The 22,604-nt window shown below is 42.2% G+C and overlaps 2 protein-coding genes across 3 annotated transcripts in view; one reads left to right on the top strand and one right to left on the bottom strand.

Annotated features, from left to right (window-relative positions):
* The first annotated feature begins 35 nt into the window (after nt 1–35).
* rdh12 (retinol dehydrogenase 12) lies at nt 36–3,933 on the top strand. Its single transcript, XM_059517303.1, has 7 exons — nt 36–185; nt 1,195–1,313; nt 1,457–1,612; nt 1,700–1,804; nt 2,410–2,619; nt 2,701–2,890; nt 3,444–3,933. The coding sequence occupies exons 1-7, from the start codon at nt 109–111 to the stop codon at nt 3,544–3,546; spliced, it is 960 nt and encodes a 319-aa protein (XP_059373286.1). The 5' UTR covers nt 36–108; the 3' UTR covers nt 3,547–3,933.
* Nucleotides 3,934–5,626: 1,693 nt separating this feature from the next.
* LOC132110576 (zinc finger FYVE domain-containing protein 26-like) overlaps nt 5,627–22,604 on the bottom strand; it is a 29,934-nt gene continuing 12,956 nt past the window's right edge. For both annotated transcript variants that reach the window (XM_059517289.1, XM_059517290.1), the window contains 19 exons: nt 16,148–16,270; nt 15,750–15,923; nt 15,407–15,656; nt 15,202–15,294; nt 14,478–14,647; nt 14,199–14,332; nt 13,638–13,666; nt 13,354–13,490; nt 13,009–13,229; nt 10,827–10,974; nt 10,365–10,574; nt 10,046–10,261; nt 9,384–9,581; nt 9,112–9,308; nt 8,741–8,900; nt 7,476–7,535; nt 7,204–7,386; nt 6,242–6,292; nt 5,627–6,146 (listed from right to left, as the gene is read on the bottom strand). In XM_059517289.1, coding sequence (XP_059373272.1) covers nt 5,943–6,146; nt 6,242–6,292; nt 7,204–7,386; nt 7,476–7,535; nt 8,741–8,900; nt 9,112–9,308; nt 9,384–9,581; nt 10,046–10,261; nt 10,365–10,574; nt 10,827–10,974; nt 13,009–13,229; nt 13,354–13,490; nt 13,638–13,666; nt 14,199–14,332; nt 14,478–14,647; nt 15,202–15,294; nt 15,407–15,656; nt 15,750–15,923; nt 16,148–16,270 — 2,958 coding nt within the window. In that variant the 3' untranslated portion in view covers nt 5,627–5,942. The remainder of the gene's footprint in view (nt 6,147–6,241; nt 6,293–7,203; nt 7,387–7,475; nt 7,536–8,740; nt 8,901–9,111; nt 9,309–9,383; nt 9,582–10,045; nt 10,262–10,364; nt 10,575–10,826; nt 10,975–13,008; nt 13,230–13,353; nt 13,491–13,637; nt 13,667–14,198; nt 14,333–14,477; nt 14,648–15,201; nt 15,295–15,406; nt 15,657–15,749; nt 15,924–16,147; nt 16,271–22,604) is intronic.

Genomic DNA, 22,604 nt, shown 5'->3' with positions numbered 1-22,604 from the left:
ACTACAATCCCATCATTCCCTGCGATCCCAGCTGTAGATGTGAGTGGGAGGCTGAACACATTCACACCGACAGAGACAGACAGCAGGAGAGAAGCAGGCAGTTTCAGGATGCATTTGATCGTGGTTCTCGCTGCGGGTTTAGGGGTCGTCGCGCTGATTTTAAGGTTGTTTTCTGATCAAATCAGGTAAGAAATTCTATTGTTTTTGTAGAGAAAGATTTGAAAATGCTATTCAGTCTTATTCATTTAAAAAAGACCCCATGCATGCTTGAAGAAATGCATACATTGTCGCTTTATTAAAACAAGAGCATATTGTGCAGAAGGGATGAAAACATGATGTGAGAGACTAAGATATAAATCCCAGTCTATGGATTTAAAGAAAGCATTGCAGCCACTGAAGCGTACAGCTCAGTGCAGTATGTATTGCATTGAAATCCGGTTAAATAGTCAAATCTATTAATCGAACCTAACAAGACCTTTAAATAACAGATAACACGATTTTATTTATCGGGTGTAAAATGCGCTCGCCACTTTGGTGATGAAAGGTTGTCCCATATGGACCCGCCTCCACTTGGCATGATCTGCTCTAGAAACCGACCAATAGAGTGGCAGCCTGGGCGGAGTCGCCCCGCCCCTCCGCATTACCGCGCTGCGTCATTGGCTTCAGTGGATTGGCGAAAGCTTTCTGCGTGGGATGGATCTCTTGACAGCTAAACGTGTTGGCAGATTTCATATAATCATTGTTTTAGGACTGCCTGTTCTGAAAAATAAATAAATAAATAAATAAATATATATATATATATATATATATATATATATATATATATATATATATATATATATATATATATACACACACACACATGCATAGATTAAATAAAAAAAACTAATTAACTACAAAAATATTTTTTCTTTGATTATACTAAGATTATAACATATATATATATATATATATATATATATATATATATATATATATATATATGCATAAACAGTACATGTATAGTACAGTTTTCAAAGAGAGAGAGAACTGTATAGAACATGGAATGACAGAACAGACTTCTGCTCATTCAGAAATTTGAACCCTGACTGCATGGACTGACCAATCAGAGAGCCAAAAAAAAGTATTATTTCACCCTGTTTTCAGCCTTTCTGTGATGCATTTGTTATTGCATGAATTTCAATGTTTGTGTAGAAAATATGCAGCAGGAGGAGTGTGTCGATCCACAGCTCGGTTAGATGGAAAAGTTGTCTTGATCACTGGAGCAAACTCAGGAATCGGGAAGGAAACGGCTTTGGATTTGGCCTCTCGAGGTCTGTCAGACTCTTTAATGCCTTTATTATATACCTTATGTTCTTTAGAAATGCCTAATGAAATCATTTGACCATTTTAAATTCCACCATTTTAATAATTCAGTTTAAATGAACAGTAACACTTCAGTCCTGTTCGTTGACAGGTGCACGTGTGATTCTGGCTTGTCGTGATCGAGAGAAGGGCGAGGAGGCAGCCACAGAGATCCGCACACGAGTAGGTGGAGCTAAAGTGGAGGTGAGGGAACTGGACCTGGCCGACACCTGCTCCATCCGAGCCTTCGCTCAGAGATTCCTGCGAGGTATGCCTTATGATATCCCATGCAATGCAACAACCAAGACCCAAAAGCCTTAAGTTTTCATTAAATGATTTTTGTTTCTTCATTCAGAGGTTGATCACCTGCACATACTCATCAATAATGCCGGTATCATGATGTGTCCTTATATGAAGACGGCCGATGGCTTTGAGATGCATATTGGGGTCAATCACCTTGGTGAGTGTGAATAATACTTGTATTTATATTAGTACATGTTAGCAAACTGGATTTTTCACAATCAGGTAGTGCTTTTATTTCTGTCAAAAACAAAGCACAGGCAGCACTCATGACAGGAATGATGTCAGGACACATTATAGTATTACATGTCAGTTAATTGGCACATTTTATGCATTTTATAAAAAAAATAAATAAAACAGGAGTAATGCAGTAAATATGTAATGCAGTGTTGTTACTAAAACGTTTGTGAGACAAAATTGTTTTTGTTGATTGAAATAAAGATAAAATTAGATTACACTTGGAGTTTGCCAATAAATAATAATACTAAATAAATAAAAATAATAAATAAAGCTGAAATAAAAATATAACTATTAGAAGAAAAACTTGCCTTGGCAACTAACTGAAATAAAATAAGTTTAAAATTAATTAATGCAACTAAAGCTGAAATAAAAAATAAAGCTTGTTATAAGTATTTTTTTATATATATTAAAACGGAAAATGTAAAAATAAAGTTTAATTCAAAATATGAATGAATACTGATTTAGTGTATAAATATACTAAAGTAACAAGTTTGAAAACTCAATTCTACACCTCTTTTCATTCAGGCCACTTCCTGCTCACATACCTCCTCGTTGGTCTGCTGAAGCGTAGCGCTCCATCACGAATCGTGGTTGTTTCTTCCCTGGCACATAATTTTGGCTGGATTCGATTCCACGACCTGCACAGTCAGGGCAGCTACAACAGCGGCCTTGCCTACTGCCAGAGCAAGCTGGCTAACGTGCTTTTCACACGCGAGCTAGCGCGCAGGCTCCACGGTGAGTACAACTGTAAATCAAACAAGAATCTAAAAAGAATAATATATCATGCCTTCCAGACGATGTCTTGTATTTCATCAGGGTCAAATGTGACCGTGAACTCTGTGCACCCGGGGACGGTGAGGTCAGAACTGGTGCGTCATTCTACTGCGATGTCGCTGCTGTTTGCGATCTTCTCCGTGTTCCTGAAGACCCCGAAGGAAGGAGCTCAGACATCTGCTTACTGCGCCGTAGCCGAGGAGCTCCAGTCAATCTCAGGCAAACATTTCAGGTACGGCACACTTTAAAAAGGAATACAGTTTAAGTTGAAGTACTAAAATTTACGTTACTGATGATAAATATTGAATATTGTAAAACGAAAAAAAAAAAATATATATATATATATATATACACAATTGAAAATCTAAAAATAAATAAAATGAAAAAAATCTAAAATTTATCTAAAATAAATTTTAAATTTTAAAATATATGTAAATATATATATATATAAATATATGGGGGCAGGTGCGGTCAAGCTCCAAAATGAAACAAAAACACCATAAAATTATTATTGAAGTATAGTTCACCCAAAAATAATAATTTACTCATCATCACATCATTTTACCCACGTCATTTCAAACTTGTATGACTTTCTTTCTTTGGAATGCAACAGAAGATACTGTGAAGAATTTTCGTAGTGTAGTGTAAACAGGGCCTGAGATATTTCTCAAAATATCTTTTTTGGTGTTGCAGTGATTGTTTAATAAAAATATTGTCCTTTACCATCCATATTTTCTTCAGTACTGGCATATTATTAAACCTCTCTTCCTGTCTCTCCCACACAGTGATTGTGCCCCTGCTTTTGTGGCCCCTCATGGACGAAATGAGGAGACGGCACGGAAACTGTGGGATGTAAGCTGTGAATTATTAGGCATTGAGTGGGACTGAAACATTCATTTGACTCCTTTTTCTTCTATTTTTTTCCACCTTTAATTTTCAGTGATCTGACTTTTGTCTTATTTGATTTTAAGACACTTTCCCAAGTCTATGCTTTCAATAGCACAACCCACCTTGTTCTCTACTAATTTCCTGCTATCATGCCCTTGTGACGAGCAAGCATGTTTCTTTTGCTCTAGAACAAATCTGTGAAGCATTTTAAATTTACAGTTTTGCACTGTTTTATTCTGTTTGTATTTGAAATGCTGCTTTAACTCCCATCTCAGTATTGTCACATGAAGCTGCATATTGAAGTCTTTTATACAGATGTGCTTTTATCTACTGTGGTACATTCATGACCAAATGAATATTTAAATATATACAGTAAAAAAAGCATAATTTTTGTATTTTCATTTCTTTATTTGCTAAAATATACAAATACAAAAGTATATGTTGCAAATAATATTAACAGATAACAGATAGATCAGCAGGTTCATTATTAAAACAATGATTTAAAAAACTTTAAAAAAAAAAAAAAGAGATATTCATTGTTTTATATATATATATATATATATATATATACACAAACAAATCTATACTAATGTATATATATATATATATATTAGTATAGATTTTTGTATGATTTTTTTTATTATTATTTTTTAGATAATTATATTTTAATAACTTTTAATTATAGTGTAATAACTTTAACATCACTCTTCAGGAGATATTTCAGGAGATGAACAGAAAGAAGTATATCCATTTCTTTCGCAACATCACTGTAACAGTCTCACTGATTTTAGTAAATGCATAGGCACTTTAAACAGACATAGTTCCTTAAAGGAATTGTCCACCCGCAAATTTGAATCCTGTCATCATTTACTCATTTACTATATATATATATATATATATATATATAGAGAGAGAGAGAGAGAGAGAGAGAGAGAGAGAGTAAATGAACATTTTATTTTTTGGGTGAAATATTCCTTTAATGTATCCCTGAAATAAAGAGGGGAAACCACCTGCCTTTTTAGCTTTACACAATAAAATGTATGCACATTCACACATTTTAAATTATGAAATACTACAGGAGGGTCAGAGACAGTTTAATCTGATTAACATACTTTAAATGTATACACACCCTCTCTCTCACACACATTCATAAACAGTGCACATAATTTCAGGCCATCAACTGTAGGGTAATCTGTATTATAGACAAACACATAAGCAACATTTTACTTTTTTTTTTTTTTTACACATTACTTTTAGTTTAGAGTTTTGCAATATATAATGCCTGTAAATCACACCTTCCCTTCTAACGATATGTTTTGTTGTCTAACCACATCTCTCACTGAGGACCAAACTAAACAGCCTTGGATTTTGAGGGTTGAAGTGACACTACATTTACAGTGACACCATTGTAAACTTACCATGAACTCAAATAAGAATTAACCCCTTAACTGTCACTCACATTTTTGAACATAGACTTTATAGTGCACGATTCAAACTTAAATTTTTATAATTCATGAATGAAAACATTTTGTAACATGATATTGATGTACCATTTACATGGTAATGAAATGTCTGATTTTAAAATGGGTTTTAAAGGATACATTTTGAGATTTTAAGTTTTCAGTTGATATATAATTTCTGATGATTTCTAAAATGTGATAGAGAAAAAGGCAACGAAGAAGTTTTATTTTTTAAACAAAGGTCAAAACTCCTGTTATAATGTAGATTTTTGAGGGTGCACTCTTGTCATAAATTAATCTATTACTTTTCCTACATAATTTTTAACAAAAAACATTGGTAAAATATATATCTGGGAGTCTTAGAACTTTCCAACGATATATAGTTTGTCAAGGTTAGATTAGATTTAATTGTAATATAGTGAAGTAAATGTAGGCATCCCATATATGGGACAGGGTGACAGTTAACTTAAAGTTAATGGCAGACTCCAGATAACTATACTGCCATATGACCTCATTCCATCAGGATGAGATTAAGTCACAGTGATTATTCTTTTTGACAAAGATGAAAAGAAAAATCCCTTTTCCTAAAGTAAGAGAACAAACTCAGTCACACATTAAAGTGCACAGATGTGAATGTTGTCTTAATTGTAAAATTTTGTCTCAGACCACTGGAAAGTTAACCTGAGAAGTTTTCTTTTTGGTGGGGACTGGTAGATTGAGAGGCCTTGTTCTCCTTTCATCAAACCCTCAGTGGATAAGATTTTTGTTCTGGAATGGGAGTTGAACTTGTCCTAAACTGAGCTTGAATGTGAACAGGCGATGTTATAAAAGTGGCACAATGGTGATTCATTTTTTCACTCTAGCCAATCAGAGCACAGCAGGATACTTCAGTGACCAATAGGAATTAGAGTCCACAAAAGGGCTTGGTAGTGGTTATCAGTTATTGCTGTGTCGCTGCTGTGTTGATTGTTCCTGATGCTCTGAGAGCCATTGGCGGCATATGTCATGCATGACAGAGTCACCTGACCTCTCAGCGGCTCGCATCACATCCTGTACAAATGGAGCAGCCTTCACTAGCTCAAGCTTCACAGCCTGGAGATACGCTGCCCGCCGCTTACTGCACTGAAGATATGCCTTTATCTACAGAGAGAGAGAGAGAAAAAGAGAAAGTGTGTGAATGAAGAAGAAAGTGTGTGAGGGGGAAAAAAAACGACCGAGAAAGAGAGAAACCGCACTTTGTTTTCTGGACTCTTAGACTCCAGAATCAGGGCCTCTAGTTCTTTAGCCTAAACAAAAGAAAAACAAATATTTCCATTTATTTATGTATTTATTATATAACAATTATATAATAAATGTACACTCACTGGTCACTTTATTAGGTACACCTTGATAGTACCGGGTTGGACCCTCTTTTGCCAGAACTGCCTTAATTCTTTTTGGCATAGATTGAACAAGGTGTTGGAAACATTCCTCAGAGATTAAAATCTGAATGTCGCAGCAGAATTTGAGACTCAACAGACCAGGCAACGTTTTTTCCTATCTTCTATTGTTCAATTTTGGTGAGCCTGTGTGAATTGTAGCCTCTGTTTCCTGTTCTTAGCTGACAGGAGCAGCACCCGGTGTGGTCTTCTGCTGATGTAGCCCATCTGCTTCAGGGTTTGACGTGTTGTGCATTCAGAGATGGTATTTTGCATACTTTGGTTGTAACGAGTGGTTATTTGAGTCACTGTTGCCTTTCTACCATCTCTAACCAATCTGCCCATTTTCCTTTGACATCAACAAGGCATTTTCATCCACACAACTGCTCACTGGATATTTTCTCTTTTTCAGACCATTCTCTGTAAACCCTGGAGATGGTTGTGCATGAAAATCCCAGTAGATCAGCAGTTTTTTTTAAATACTCAGACCAACCCGTCTGGCACCAACAACCATTCCATGTTCAAAGTCACTTAAAGCCCCTTTCTACTCCATTCTGATGCTCGGTTTGAACTTCAAGTCGTCTTCACCACATCTAGATGCCTAAATGCAGAGTTGCTGCCATGTGATTGGCTGATTAGCAATTTGTGTTGCCAAGCAATTGAACAGGTGTACCTAATAAAGTGGCCGGTGAGTGTATCTTATTATATAAAATATATTTATTATACAAATGCAGCAATAAAAATCAAGAAAGAGATACTAAGGTTGGGTGGGAACTCACATCGGCTGGACTCTTATCAGCCACTGAGACACAGCTGAGCACAATAGCATCACAGTCATGTTTAGAGGCCGTCCCAGACTCCCCTACACACTTCAGAAGCTGCCGCACAGACGAGTACTGATGCTGCCGGACAAGGCGCTGTCCGACCCGTGTGTACAACGCCAGTGCCTCCAGCTGGAAGTCCTACATCACATAAAAGAAAACGAGAATCAGAGTCAAATGTGTATGAGACAAAAACTCAACCTGTAATGGTTGTGTTGTGACTGCTTTACCTGTATTACTCGATATGCAATGCCAAAACCTTCCTCAACGTTCTTGCCTCCCAGAATCACCTGTGCAGGTTACAGTGTTTGTGAGATATGTTTATATCTGTTTCTTTTAGATTTCATCTTTAGTCTCTGTTAGATTTATGTCACAATGCACTGTCAACCAGTTTGGCTTTTGTTATACACATACCATTTAAAAGTTTGAGCTATTTTTTATTTAAATACAATTCATGCATTAAATTGATCAAAAGTGGCAGTAAAGACATTTATATTCTAATTTTAGAAGAAAAAAAAATTCAAGATTTCCACAAAAAAAATTTCTTAAGCATCAGAAGACTGGAGTAATGGTTGCTGAAAATGTTGCCATCCCAGGAATAAATTACATTTTAAAATATTTTCAAAGAGACAGTAATTTTAAACTGTAATAATATTTCACAATATTACTGTTTTTACTGTATTTTCAATCCAATAAACACAGTCTTAGTGAGCATAAGAGACTTCTTTCATAAAAGTCTCCTTAAATCAACCCCAAACCTTTGAATGGTAGTGTAAATATTAGGCACAGACCAGATCTTGTTGCATGCATGTCAACAGCAAAAACATTAGAATTTTTGGCATCTGATTTGGGCCAATATCAAATGTTTTAAATCCCATATATTTCTTTATATATCAGCTCATGCAATCAGCTCCAAATTAAATGTGTAAAATCCATTCAGGGAAATACTTACAGTTGGACACTTAGAAATATAATATACACATATAACACAAACCAGAAAAGAGCAAAAATGAATTGGTTTATTGATTCATTTCGATAGCTTAGTTAAATATCTTTGATTTAGTTTTATTTAAATTGATATGCAACATTTCCACCCTCCCCTCACCTTCATATATTCAATACTATAAATGCAAGACTTCAAGAATTGTCTTAAACGCAACCTACAAAATGTACCATTTAGCATTGCTCTGCAAATTTTCACAGGCAAAATCCGGCCATTTCAATGGAAATCCATGCAACTGGAAATTCTGCGTAAATTATTTCCTAACACGGGTTTCACAATGGGTTCCAGTTGGACATGCATATTTGGCATATTGTTGAGCAGAAAGACTTCTGCGTGAGCTGTGCTTCATACATCGCTAAACTATTGACAATGGACATTTTTGTCATCTAAATATTGCAAAAATTTCACTGATGTAACCACACAGATATGGAAGGAGATGCAACAAATGGACTAGACTGCGTCTATACAGAAGAGCATGTTTTCCTAGCTCACCTTGCAGGCCACGTCCATCTTCATGGGGCTGTTTCCAAACAGAGTGGGTGGGACACTCTTCCCTGTGAGGGCAGGACCTACAGCTGTCTTGGATGGTGAGCTTTCATAGCGGTGTAAGATGCGTGTCACTTCCAACTGCAGCTCAATTGTGTGTATGTGCCTGCAACATTTATTTTCCATTACCACACAAAAATAGCCCGAAGGCAAAATACTAAGGAACTTAATGGAAACTCTTACCAGTACTGACTTAATATATCAGTTCAGTGTGTGTTATTATACATAATGCAAATAGTAGCAAATTATATTAAGCCGTTTAATTTCTCCCTAATAAATATAATTCTAAAAACAATTTGATTAAAACCTTTTAATACCTGGAGACATCAGTGGAACTCATTTTCTTTCTGAAAGAAGAGCTGTGTGATTTCCTGCGGCTCTGTTGTTCCTGGAGGTAAGTTCTCAGGTGCTCTTTGGCTCGAATCAGCCAATGCTGCTGTTCTCCCAGCTGCAGGTATGACTGAGCACCATGAGAAAAGAAGCGGATACAGGTCATAGCGGCACGAATGTGATCCTACAAATAGAAAGGAGAAGATTATTGAAGCATGCTATAAAGCAAGAGAGAAAGTGTATGTGTGTTTTTAAGTACCATCATGAACTGCTGGAGCTGGTACAGAGAGTGGTAGTGTCCCCTGCGCTGCAGTAACTGACAGGCTGAAAGAAGGTAACGGCCCCAGGTCTCCAGCGTGGAGTCTAGAGCTTCTAAAAGACCCTGCAAAGCCCCCAACTGCCCACATTCAAGACAGGGCTGAAAGATGCCCTCCAGAAACACATCCTCTGAACACTCCTAAAGAGAGAGAATCTTTATATATTATCTTATGCTATATGCAAAAAAAATTATTATTTATATTATTAATGTATAATTAAGATTACATGACCGTTCAGCAATATTGTGAAATATTATTACAATTTCAAAGAACTGTTTTCTATTTTAATATATTTTAAAATGCTATTTATTTCAGTGATGGCAAAAAAAAATCTGAATATTCATTAGCCATTACTTTAGCCAATTATCAATATTGAAAATGTGCTTCCTAATATCTTTGCGGAAAATGTGATGGATTAATTTTTTCTGTATTTATTAACAGCTATCATTTGAAATAGGAATTTATAAAATGTCTTTACAATCACTTTTGATTAGATTAATGCGGCCTTGCGGAAAAAGTATTTCTTTCTTTCTTTCTTTAGAATGGTAGTGTAGTTCTAATAATAAATCTGTGAGGTATAAATTGCTCTGTAATTTTACAAAACCTTTTTGTGTAAGTGGGTGAGTGCGTCTCTCAGGCAGTCGTGACGCAGGTAAAAGCTGATGAGGCTCAGGTGTGTGCCATAAGAGAGCAGGTAAAACAGACACTCCTGATAATAGCCACACTGCTGAACTCTGCTCTCTACTCCATCTAGAGGAGCAGAATCAGAGAGAGCCTCTTCCAGCTCACGCAAAGAGGCCAGGATGTCCTCATCCACAGTCTATATAAAAAATGAACACAAAAACAGACAGTGAGTTTAGAAACACCCTTGTCAAGTCAAGGATCCCATAAAATCAAGTCTCTGGGTCTGGGTGTAGCATTACCGTGCTCAGAGTGGGTTTGACTGTGGACTCTAGGTGCTGAACGATCTCCTGCAGAAGTCTCACTCCATGGTTTAGCTGGTTCCCATCTACTGGTGCTTTCAGACAGCGGGCAAATATCTCTCTAGCCCTACTCAGATTTCCAGCCTTCAAAGACGCCATACCCCACGCCTGCCAAACGCCGTTCAGGTCTAGTCCACTCTTAGTCGACACCTGAGCATTATAAACAAAAAATGATTGTAAAAACACAGCTGGTAAAAAAAAATCTAGTATTATTTCTTTTGATTTATCTAGTATTATTATTTATCTACTATCTATTTAGAAACCACATTCACAGCATGAACATTCTGCCCAACATCTCCTTTTGAGTTCAACAGAAGCAAGAAAATCATGAATGTGAGTAAATGATGACATTCAGGTTATTTTTGACTGAACTATTACTTTAAATCTTGAGTAAACACTCACCTCCACAGCCAGCTGGTAGTATTCTGCCTCTAGCAGTTGGTTGCGCAGACGTGTCACTGCAGTCATTTCCTGAATATCGTCCAGAGACGGAATATATTTGTAGTTTGCACTGACTAGGATCTTCAACACATCCACCTTACTGATATAGCTAATACAAAAAATACATGTAAAATACAAAGATACACTATTTTTCAAAAGTTTGAGGTCAGTAAAAAAAAAGTGTACTTTTATTCATTAAGGACGGATTAAACTGATCAAAAGTGACAGTAAACATTTATAATGTTAGAAAATTATTTTTAAAAAGTACAATTGCTTCCACAAAAATATTTAGCAACCAGCAGAACTGAAGAAATCTTGAGTGCCAAATCAGCAAGTTAAAATGATTTCTAAAGGATCATGTGACAGAGTAATGATACTGAAAATTCAGCTTTTAAAAGATATTAAAACAAAGTACAATTTTTTTTAATTGTTATACTATTTCACAATATTTTGGAAGAACCAAATTATTTTTTGTGGAAGAACAATACATTTCACCAAATTAATGCAGTGTGGGTGAGCAGAAAAGACATTTGAGCATAAGAGACTCTTATCGGTTTTATTCTGGTCTTACTCTAGTTTATGCTTTTGAAATTAAAACACAAAAAATATCACAAGCCCAATTCCAAAAAAGTTGGGACACTGTACAAACTGAGTAAAAAAGCAATGGAATAATCTACAGATCTCCTAAATTTATATTTTATTCACAATAGAATATAGATAACATATCAAATGTTGAACGTGAGACATTTTGAAATGTTATGACAAATATTGGCTTATTTTGGATTTCATGAGAGCTACACATTCCAAAAAAGTTGGGACAGGTAGCAATAAGAGGCCGGAAAAGTTAAATGTTCATATAAGAAACAGCTGGAGGACCAATTTGCAACTTATTAGGTCAATTGGCAACATGATTAGGTATAAAAAGAGCCTCTCAGAGTGGCAGTTTCTCTCAGAAGTCAAGATGGGCAGAGGATCACCAAATCCCCCAATGCTGCGGCAATAAATATTGGAGCAATATCAGAAAGGAGTTTCTCAGAGGAAAATTGCAAAGAGTTTGAAGTTATCATCATCTACAGTGCATAATATCATCCAAAGATACAGAGAATCTGGAACAATCTCTGTGCGTAAGGGTCAAGGTCAGAAAACCATACTGGATGCCCGTGATCTTCGGGCCCTTAGACGGCACTGCATCACATACAGGAATGCTACTGTAATGGAAATCACAACATGGGCTCAGGAATACTTCCAGAAAACATTGTCGCTGAACACAATCCACCGTGCCATTCGCCATTACCGGCTAAAACTCTATAGGTCAAAAAAGAAGCCATATCTAAACATGATTCAGAAGTGCAGGCGTTTTCTCTGGGCCAAGGCTCATTTAAAATGGACTGTGGCAAAGTGGAAAACTGTTCTGTGGTCAGACGAATCAAAATTTGAAGTTCTTTTTGGAAAACTGGGACACCATGTCATCCGGACTAAAGAGGACAAGGACAACCCAAGTTGTTATCAGCGCTCAGTTCAGAAGCCTGCATCTCTGATGGTATGGGGTTGCATGAGTGTGTGTGGCATGGGCAGCTTACACATCTGGAAAGGCACCATCAATGCTGAAAGGAATATCCAAGTTCTAGAACAACATAATATGCTCCCATCCAGACGTCGTCTCTTTCAGGGAAGACCTTGCATTTTCCAACATGACAATGCCAGACCACATACTGCATCAATTACAACATCATGGCTGTGTAGAAGAAGGATCCAGGTACTGAAATGACCAGTATGCAGTCCAGATCTTTCACCCATAGAAAACATTTGGCGCATCATAAAGAGGAAGATGCGACAAAGAAGACCTAAGACAGTTAAGCATCTAGAAGCCTGTATTAGACAAGAATGGGACAACATTCCTATTCCTAAACTTGAGCAGCTTGTCTCCTCAGTCCCCAGACGTTTGCAGACTGTTATAAAAAGAAGAGGTGATGCCACACAGTGGTGAACATGGCCTTGTCCCAACTTTTTTGAAATGTGTTGATGCCATGAAATTTAAAATCAACTCATGTTTTCCTTAAAATGATACATTTTCTCAATTTAAACATTTGAGGGTTCGGGTTTGTACATTAAGTTTGCACAAGTAAAGCTGTGTGTTTCTCACCTGTCACAGAGTGCCGGCTCATGGGTGCATCCTGCATTTACGAACATGAGTTTGGCACTGAACAGCAGCTGATGCATCACATCTGTCAACAGACGTGCATCCACCTCAGGATTGGTCAGTTTGCGGGAGAGTGAGCGGCAGTGGCCAATCAGCTGTTGACCGCAGGATGCGTGATCACTGTGAAGCGTCAGTATAGTGACACACAGTGATGCACTGGGTGCCTTTAACATACAGAGAGACAATTTGTAAGAAATATAAATGAGACCATATAAAAGAGATCTCATTTAAACCAATCACTGTCAAAACAAGCAATCCTTCAGCTCCATTGTGAGCAGAGAATCACACCTGTTCATAGTAGAATTCGCTCTTCAGCTGCTGGTTCTCTGCCGGGTTTGGACTCAAGCGGTACTGCTTTTGTGGAACCTCAGGCAGACTGAGAACCCAATTTAGGACTCCATCAGCAGATGCAGGGCTGCCAACTACTGAGAAAAAGTTTGATTATAATATTGCAATAATCATCCGAGTAAAGGCATCATCATTTTGTCATAACAAAGAGATTTGTAAACCTCAAAGATTAGAATGAAAAATATCTTGTGTGTGTGACATGAACCAAACAGAGGAAAATTTACCTTCCCCCTGTTCGAACTTCTCATCTGAGCTGCAATAAACATAACATAAGAGATCAAGGAACATAAAAAACCTAGATTAAGGTGAGAAGCTTCACAATTTAGCTGTATTACAATTAGGAATCGTATAGTATATAAAATCCAGATCCTGTTCTGTCTTCTCAATGGTTCTGGTTCCTTAACAGTTCTTTAATCCTTTTTTCTAAAACAAATACACTATTTTTCTAAAGTTCAGGGCCATTAAGATTTTTTGTATGTTTTTAAAAGTATCCTATGTTCACCCAGACAGCATTAATTTGATCACTAATACATTAAAAACAGTAATATTGGGAAATATTATTACATTTTAAAATGACTGTTTTATGGTTTAATATATTTTAAAGTGTAATGTATTTTTGTCATGGCAAAGCTACATTTTCAGAAGTCATTACATCTTCAGTCTCGCGATCCTTCAGAAATTATTCTAATATGATGATTTGCTGCTCATTAATGGCACAAAAACCCTATGACCACTTGTGCACGTATGAAGTGTGATTTTAAAATGTGTGTATGCATGTGTCTTACTCTGGGCGGAAGAAGTTGTAGCACTGGTCACAGACTCTGACAGGCTCTTCAGAGCCCTCTGCAACCATCTTCCTGCTGGAGCAGGACTGACACACCAGTCTGCCACAGCACCTGCAATGGTGCCGTCTGTTAAACTGGCACAGGAGAAGGTTTATGTTAAGACTCAAATTCTTTCAGAGAGGCCTAATGAAGAAAAGAACAGGAAATCACAGCAGGAGCACATCCTATCACATAAGCTTATTCACAGCCCATCTCACTCATACACTCTGCTTCTCTCACCATGGTGAATCTCTCCCTCTGGCAGACCATACAGATGTGCTGTTTGTGGTCTGGGATCCAGTCCTTGCGCTCAGGGGTTTTCTCCGGAGGGGTGAAAGGTGTGGCCAGCTGCCGGATCTTCTTCCCACTATGGTATCTCTCACTGGAAGGTGTGTGCTTTGGTGTGCTGCCTAAAGAAAATTGCAAACATGACTTAAAAACACGGTAACGTGAAAAAGATAACACGGCATCATACACTTGCTGACTTTGTAAATGGTTACAGATAAAATGGGCATCATACACTAATTGACTGAGGATCACACACTTTCAACAGACTTTCAAGTCATTCCAAACACACATTCATGCAAAAACACGTTCCTCGCTGTAACGGACACATGACAAACGAAAATAATGTGTTCTTCTAAAACAGGCACAAAAAAAAAATCAAACATTTTCTGACTGAAAATAATATTAGTCTGAAGCTAAAAAGTCTTTTAGTGTGTGATCCTCAGTTGTCTATTGTATGATTATGATGACTGTTTCTTTCTCTAAAAGTTGGCAAGTCTGTCACACCTACTGTTTTAAAAGTTGTTCCAATTTTTTTAATCCATGCAGTGTTTTCCATTATATTATCAGTTTTTAATTAAAAACTAGCCTTTTTTTATCTTCTGGCTGCTGGTGCATGCTAATTAGGATGTGCATAAGAAAGCAGAGGTTAGGTCAAAGGAAGAGGTGTGGCTTATACCTGCAGATGGAGGAGGGGTGTGGCTTGGAGAAGATGGGCAACTCTCCTGGGCTGGACACTGCAGAAATGCATCCTGTAGACTAATGACAGAGTCTGAGACAGAGAAAAATAGATTACTGGAAAAAAAGAATTGCAATATAATGGCCTCACACCTAATAACATTGACAGGAATGTTGAAAAGGATTGATCCACTGCTCCAACTCACCAGAACGTGACAACAATCTTGGTGCATAAGGAAAATCAAGAGCCTTCTGGGCATACTCTGCCAGTAGGGTGTCAATGTGTTGGTGGGTGATACCGGCGTCCTGTGCCGGCAGAAGGCTCCGTAGAGTACTGATGGCAATAGTGGCCCAGTCTACCTTCAGATTCATCAGCAGCTGCTCCAGCATGAGAAGCGGATCAGACAGCAGGGAAAAATAGTCCTGACGAGATGCTTCGGGTAGAGTCAATAGAACCTGCGACAGTCACACACACCACGCTATTCTGTCACAAGCATTTCTTGGTGCAGCTGAATCAGTGTGTTATTTGGTTAAATCAAACACTGTTACCTTGGAGCCAAGGTGAAGTGTATTGATGTGGCGCCTTCGCGCTGGGGTCATCTGACTCTGGAAGTGAAGGGTGAGGTAGTCTGACAGGAAGTGGCAAGCAGCTAATCCAGGTCTTCGATCCAAGGCTCTCTCACTAACCTCCAAACCCACGGAATCAGAGAGAGCCTCCAAGAGCTTCATTCAGAGAGGAGTAAAGTCATTTTATATAGTGCTCTTCACAGACCCTTTTTGTTTAGAATAACAGGTTACAAAGCAAATCACAAAGCTAGTGTATATCCTTCCATATGCATAGTACAATTTGCGTTCTGATCATTGACAGCATAACACTAGATACAGACACAGTAGAATGTTTCTATACAATAGAAGCCAACAGAAATAATAAAAACACACATACACACCTGGAGAGCATCTTCTTTGTGATTCTGCTCTAGGAGGTATAGCAGGTGTTCGGTCTGCAGCTGCATTCGAGACTGATCGGAGACTGGATACATCTGCACCCACTGGGTACACAACTCAAACTCCTGAAAACACACAAATTTATCAATCATTATATAGGCCCTTTTCACTAAAATTGAAAAAATGCTTTTAAAAATTCAAAACACTTTGTAAACATTCACTCTGATGATGTCTAATTTCTTGTTTCATACTCTAGAAAACATTTTGGTCTGCTGTGAACAGCTGCAGATATTGAGTAGTGTCGCTAAATCGAGGCCATACAACAGGTTTTAGAAATCTGTTAGCTCTCTCTATTTCACACAGAATGGTTTAAGGTAACCTGAATTCCCTCTCATGATGTCTAATCTCTAGAAAATGCTTATTTTAGAAAGCACTTTGCTCTAATATGAACAGACACAAATTTACAGCAGGGTCACAGAATCTGACAAGGAAGCATTAGAGATTATGCTCATGCTACAGAAAGCATTTTGGTCAGATGTGAACAGCTGCAGAAACACAGAAGTGTGAAAAGGCTAATGGTCCACATATTACTGGCACAGTCATGTCAAAACAACAAAAATAATTCAGACACAACTTCACTCACAATAATACAGCATCAATACATCCATTTAATTTATTCAGTCGTCATCGTAGGAGATGCCCATGGTTTTGCTACAGTTTACAGTAGGTTTACACAAAACGTACTCGGTTACTAACGTAACCTCGGTTCCCTGAGATGAGGGAACGAGTACTGCGTAAGCTAGCTTACGCTATGGGAAAAGGTCCCCTTTTCTCGAGAATATGAAGCCAAAAATTATCCTTAATTTTTAAATAATGTAAAACGCAGTGCTGCAGCACAGCAGACCCAAGCGAAGCGGCTCGCGCGCTTATTGGCTGTGCTGCGGCAACTGCAGCAACCTATGGTGAGGCGGCGGAGAGTAACGAACCAATGGGGGCGCTTCGCGCCCATTGGACGTCAGAGCGCGCCAAAATAGGCGTGGCTGGAACTATATAAGCCACCGCTTCACCATAGGGATCAGGTTTTAAATCGACTGAAGCGATCACCCGGTCCGAGCACATAGCACGGCAGGTTACGCAGTACTCGTTCCCTCATCTCAGGGAACCGAGGTTACGTTAGTAACCGAGTACGTTCCCTTTCGAGAGTACTCTCGTACTGCGTAAGCTAGCTTACGCTATGGGAACACAATGTAAAACGCCGTGCGTGCTCGGGAACTTCGACCTGTCACAGCCCGAGGCGAGAGCTCGGGGCTTTATAGCAGGAGAAATCCCAGTCCCAACAGCCAACCTTAGTGAGCTTTATATAGGGAACGAAAAAAGGGGGACGTGATAAGGCTTAGCACGTCTATATAGAAAGTACCCTGGCCTGCAGGGCAGGGACTTGCAGATTATAGAATCTAATAAATGTGGATGGAGAGGCCCAGCCTGCCGCCGCACAGATATCATCCAGTGGTATCCCGCAGGACCACGCCCATGACGAGGCCATACCTCGGGTGGAATGGGCTCTGATGCCGAACGGGCAGTGAAGGCCCTTAGATTTGTAAGCCAGCGAGATAGTGTCTACTATCCATCGCGATAGGCTTTGCTTCGTGGTGGCGAGACCTCGGGTGCGCCCACCAAACCATATGAAGAGCTGGTCCGACCTCCTGAATAAGGCGGAGCGCGCAATATAGGTTTTAAGAGCCCTGACGGGGCAGATGAAGCTCGCGTTGCTTTCGTCGCTTTGCGAGGAAAGGGCTGACAGCGAGATGACCTGCGCTCTGAACGGTGTTGAGAGCACCTTGGGGACATAGCCGTGTCTTGGTCTGAGAATGATTCTGGAGTCATTAGGCCCAAACTCGAGACAGTCAGCGCTTACAGATAGCGCATGTAAATCCCCCACTCGCTTGACTGAGGCCAGAGCCAGTAGAAAAGCGGTTTTGAACGAAAGAAGCTTCATATCGACAGACTGAAGCGGTTCAAAAGGGGGGCCCTTTAAGGCCTCTAGGACCGTAGACAGGTCCCAGGAAGGGATTGAAGAGGGTCGGGGAGGGTTCATCCGACGAGCTCCCTTAAGGAAACGAATGACCAGTTCGTCTTTTCCCAGTGATAGGCCGGCCACCGGAGCATGAGAAGCTGCAATGGCTGCCACATACACTTTGAGCGTAGACGGGGATCTGCCCGCATCTAAACGCTCCTGTAGGAAGGAGAGTATCTCCGTCACGTCACATAAGTGAGGGTCTAGGTTCCGTGTCCCGCACCAGGTGGAGAACACTGACCATTTCTGCGCGTATAGGCGCCTGGTTGAGGGCGCTCTGGCTTCCGTAATGGTCTTTAACACTCCCTCAGGGAGGTTCCCGGGTACCCGTTGAGGGGCCATACATGAAGGGCCCAAAGTTCGGGGTGGGGATGCCAGAGCGCGCCCTTCAGCTGCGTGAGGAGATCTTTCCGCAGCGGTATTGGCCATGGGGCTGTACTGGACAGCTGCATCAGCTCGGAGAACCAAGGTTGGGTCGTCCAGAGTGGGGCTACTAGCAGCATAGCACATCTGCTCTTCCTGACCCGATCGATGACCTGCGGTAGCATCGCGACCGGTGGGAAGGCATAAAGCGGGCGTCTGGGCCAATCGAGGGCCAGCGCGTCCCTGCTCTTTGAAAAATATATTGGGCAATGAGCGTTGTCTTCTGAGGCGAAGAGGTCGACCTCTGCCCTGCCGAAGATGCTCCACATCAACTGAACCGTCTGTGGGTGAAGAGACCACTCCCCAGGGGGAACATTCGCCCTGGAAAGCATGTCCGGGCCCCTGTTCAGGATGCCAGGTACATGCACTGCCTTTAGCGAGCGCAGATTGTAATGTGCCCATGTCAGAAGACGCTCGGTCAGGGTGTGCAAGGTTTCTGACCTGACACCACCCTGGCGATTTATGTAGGCCACCACTGACATGCTGTCTGATCTGACCAGAACGTGGTGGCCCTTTAAAAATGGGAGGAAAGCTTTCAGGGATAGTTCGACCGCTATCATCTCCAGACAGTTTATGTGTAACAGTCGCTCCGGGCTCGACCAGAGGCCGGAGGCAGACCTGCCCTCGTACAGGGCGCCCCAACCGAGGTTGGATGCATCTGTCGAGACTACTTTCCATTTCGAGACAGCGCCCGTGCTTACGCCTAACTGATACCAGTTGGCTATTTTCCAAGGGGCCAGAGCTGTGATGCAGCCGTGGGTCACCCTGATGCGCGCGCGGCCGGAAATCCAGGCGCGCGCTGGAACACAGTCTCTCAGCCAGCGCTGTAGTGGGCGCATGCGCAGCAGGCCCAGTTTGAGAACCGCAGAGGCTGATGCCATCAGACCTAGCATTTCCTGAAATTGTTTGAGCGGGTAAAGAGACCCGGCTTTGAACGACACGGCTAAATGCTGAATAGTGAGAGCGCGCTGTGACGTCAGACGCGCTGTACATGTCACAGAGTCTATGTCTATCCCCAAAAAGGAAATCCTCTGGCTGGGAGACAGAGCGCTCTTGACAGTGTTGATCGTGAGACCCAGGCATTCTAAATGGCTGAGGATCCAGGATCTGTGTGTCGTCAGTAGTTCCTCGGAATGGGCTAAAACTAGCCAGTCGTCGAGGTAGTTCAATACTCGCACTCCCCGCATTCTCAGGGGTGCGAGAGCGGCATCCATGCACCGTGTAAACGTACGGGGCGCTACGGAGAGGCCGAATGGAAGAACCATGTACTGATAAGTCTGCCCCTCGAAGGCGAATCTCAAGAATGGCCTGTGATGGGGTGCTATTTGAATGTGAAAGTAAGCGTCTTTCAGATCCACTGAGAAAAACCAATCCCTCGGGCGAATTTGCGCGAGTATTTGTTTGGTAGTTAACATTTTGAACGATCGCGTCATAAGCGCTTTGTTCAAACGTCTGAGATCTAGGATGGGTCTGAGACCGCCATCCTTTTTTGGTACGAGGAAGTAGCGGCTGTAAAAGCCTGACTCGCGCTGCGCAGGGGGGACAGTTTCTATCGCCCCTTTTGCAAGAAGGTTTATCAGTTCGGCGCGAAGGACGTGTGTCATTTCGCTTTTCACTTTCGTTTCGACCACGGCGCGAAAGCGCGGCGGTCTGCGAGCGAACTGGAGCGAGTAACCTCGTTTTATTATATTCAAAACCCAATTTGATATGCCGGGGATGGCCTGCCATGCAGCGGCTCGTGCGGCTATGGGTTGAATGTGCTTCGGGCACTGGCCGCCTGTTATGAGGGGACCAGTAGCTCGAGTATGCTGTGCTTGTAACACTGTGGTGACAGCGCTTATCTGTAGGGTTGCGCACTGAGAAGTGGGCACGCGCGCTACATTTAGAGCACCTCCGGCGCGAGCGGGAAGGTGGGCATGAAAGGAGACCCGAGTGAGTCTTTGTGACACTTGGGGGAGTGTGTATACATGTAGGGGTGCGTACTGTGTAGTGGGCACACTGCCTACATAGAAAAAGCTCTTTTTGTGCTTTATTGAGGTCGCTGTGAAAACGGCGTTTGTGTGCAGGCGTGCGTGCGTGCATTGTAACAGGCTCGTTTACTGCAGTATAGACATCTCCAACCGCCTTTAGTGAGGGGATTGGAGGAAGCATGTGAGGTTTCTTGTGTGGTGGTCCGGCCGTAGCGGGACTTAACCACGGTCTTTTCAGCCCGAAGGTCAGGAGGGCTTCGGAGGCTCGGGGTTCAGCACAATCCTGGGCCGAGGTCCCCGTCTCTCTGGCGGTTTGCGGCTCGTAGAGCGAGAGCGGTGCTGGGTTTTGGTCGCTGGGCGAGACTGTAAGTCTGGCTGCGATGGCTTCGAGGTCTGAGGGGGCGGCGCATTTCTACGGCGTCCCGCAGCAGAGCTAGAGCGTTTCGGCAGGAAGTGTCTCATTGCCTGTGACGTTTTCTGAGCCTCAGTGAAGCGTTCAGCGAAACCCTTAACCGACCGGCCAAAGAGGCCGGAAGGCGAGATAGGAGAGTCGAGAAAGGCGGATTTGTCGGCGTCTTTCATCTCCGTGAGCGTGAGCCAGAGGTGTCGCTCTAAAACAGCGAGGCTTGCCATGCTTCGGCCGATCGCTTGTGCTGTGGTCTTTGTCGCACGCAGGGCTAGATCAGTAGCGCTGCGGAGATCTTTAAAGTCATAGGTATCTGGGGCAGACTCGTCCAGGTTACGGAGAAGTCTGGCCTGAAAAACCTGCAGCACAGCCATGGTGTGTAGAGCCGAAGCAGCTTGACCAGCGGAGGTGTAAGCTCGGCCAGCGAGAGCTGAGGTGGTGCGGCACGGCTTGGATGGATGCACAGGCTTCGACCGCCATCCAGCGGCTGAGGGCGGGCAGAGGTGTGCAGCAATAGCCTCCTTGAGAGAGGGGAGGCTCTCGTAACCATGGTCTCGGGCGCCGTCGACAGAGGAGAGCGCTGACGAGACAGAAGTCTTCAAGCGTGCGGAGAATGGGGCTTTCCACGACTTCGTGCGTTCATTGTGAACTTCCGGGAAGAAGGGGGCGTTTCTTTGCGGAGGGGCCGAAGGGCGCCCCTGCAGGAACCATTCATCCAGCCTGCTTTTAGCGGGCTCGTCTGGAGGAGACCAGTCGAGCTGAAGGTCGCTGACAGCCCTTGTAAGCACGCGAGTAAGCTCCGCGTCGATATCGGCGCGTTGTCCGGTGCAGCTGGGTGCTGTAGAGGGGGGGGGGTCCGCAATGGAGCCCGACCATTCCTCACTACTGGACGCGGCGAGAGAAAGGCTGTCGTGTCTGTCCTCTTCCGCCTCAGGCGCTCCGAAGGAGAAGGGGGCGCTGGTGAGCAGGGACTGGCGCTGCTCGTCCACGAAGAGGACAGGCGAAGGAGAGAGAGCGGGCGAGGCACGCGGGGAGTGTTCCGGCGTGAGCTCGCGTGTAGCAGTATGCTCAGGCATTCTCTGATCGCGGCGTTTCTTACGTGGCACTTGAGAGAGAAGAGGCGGAGCGGGTGGAGCATCGTGGCTGGTTTGAGCTAATCGAGCCCGCAGGGTCGATTTAGCCATGTCGTCGCACTCAGGGCAGCCGCCCTTGAAGAGTGCGCTCTCAGCATGCTCGCGGCCCAGGCAGGAGACACAGATGATGTGGCGGTCCTCGCTGGGCAGAGGGCCTCGGCAGGAAGCGCAGGCCCGAGGCATTTGAAACAACGCCTCGAATTCTGGAGGAAAAAAGTGTGATGCAGTGGCAAACACACTAGCTTTGAAAAGGATATAGTCACGCCGGATGGCGCAGCAGGAAGCGAGTGCTGAAGGCGGCGTCGAGATGAAGCACGAGCCGGCGTCCTCAGATCTGCGTTGCAGTGCTATCCCGCTGAGAGGCTTTTCGACGGCGTGTAGAGGCTTCTCCGGAGAAGACAGCGAAGTGCAGGTGAGATAGCTGAAGGAGATGAAATCTGATCCCTATGGTGA

The sequence above is a fragment of the Carassius carassius genome, chromosome 30, assembly GCF_963082965.1.
Source record: "Carassius carassius chromosome 30, fCarCar2.1, whole genome shotgun sequence".
Classification (NCBI taxonomy): Eukaryota; Metazoa; Chordata; class Actinopteri; order Cypriniformes; family Cyprinidae; genus Carassius; species Carassius carassius.
The sequence above is the reverse complement of the archived record's forward strand: the minus strand, read 5'-3'. Positions and strand labels throughout refer to the sequence as shown.

Excerpts from the sequence above, each read along its gene's own strand:
- rdh12 (XM_059517303.1), top strand. The coding sequence starts at position 109 with ATGCATTTGATCGTGGTTCTCGCTGCGGGTTTAGGGGTCGTCGCGCTG. Across the intron at positions 1,613-1,699 it reads CGCTCAGAGATTCCTGCGAG|AGGTTGATCACCTGCACATA; the intron begins GTATGCCTTATG and ends TTCTTCATTCAG. Across the intron at positions 2,620-2,700 it reads GCTAGCGCGCAGGCTCCACG|GGTCAAATGTGACCGTGAAC; the intron begins GTGAGTACAACT and ends GTATTTCATCAG.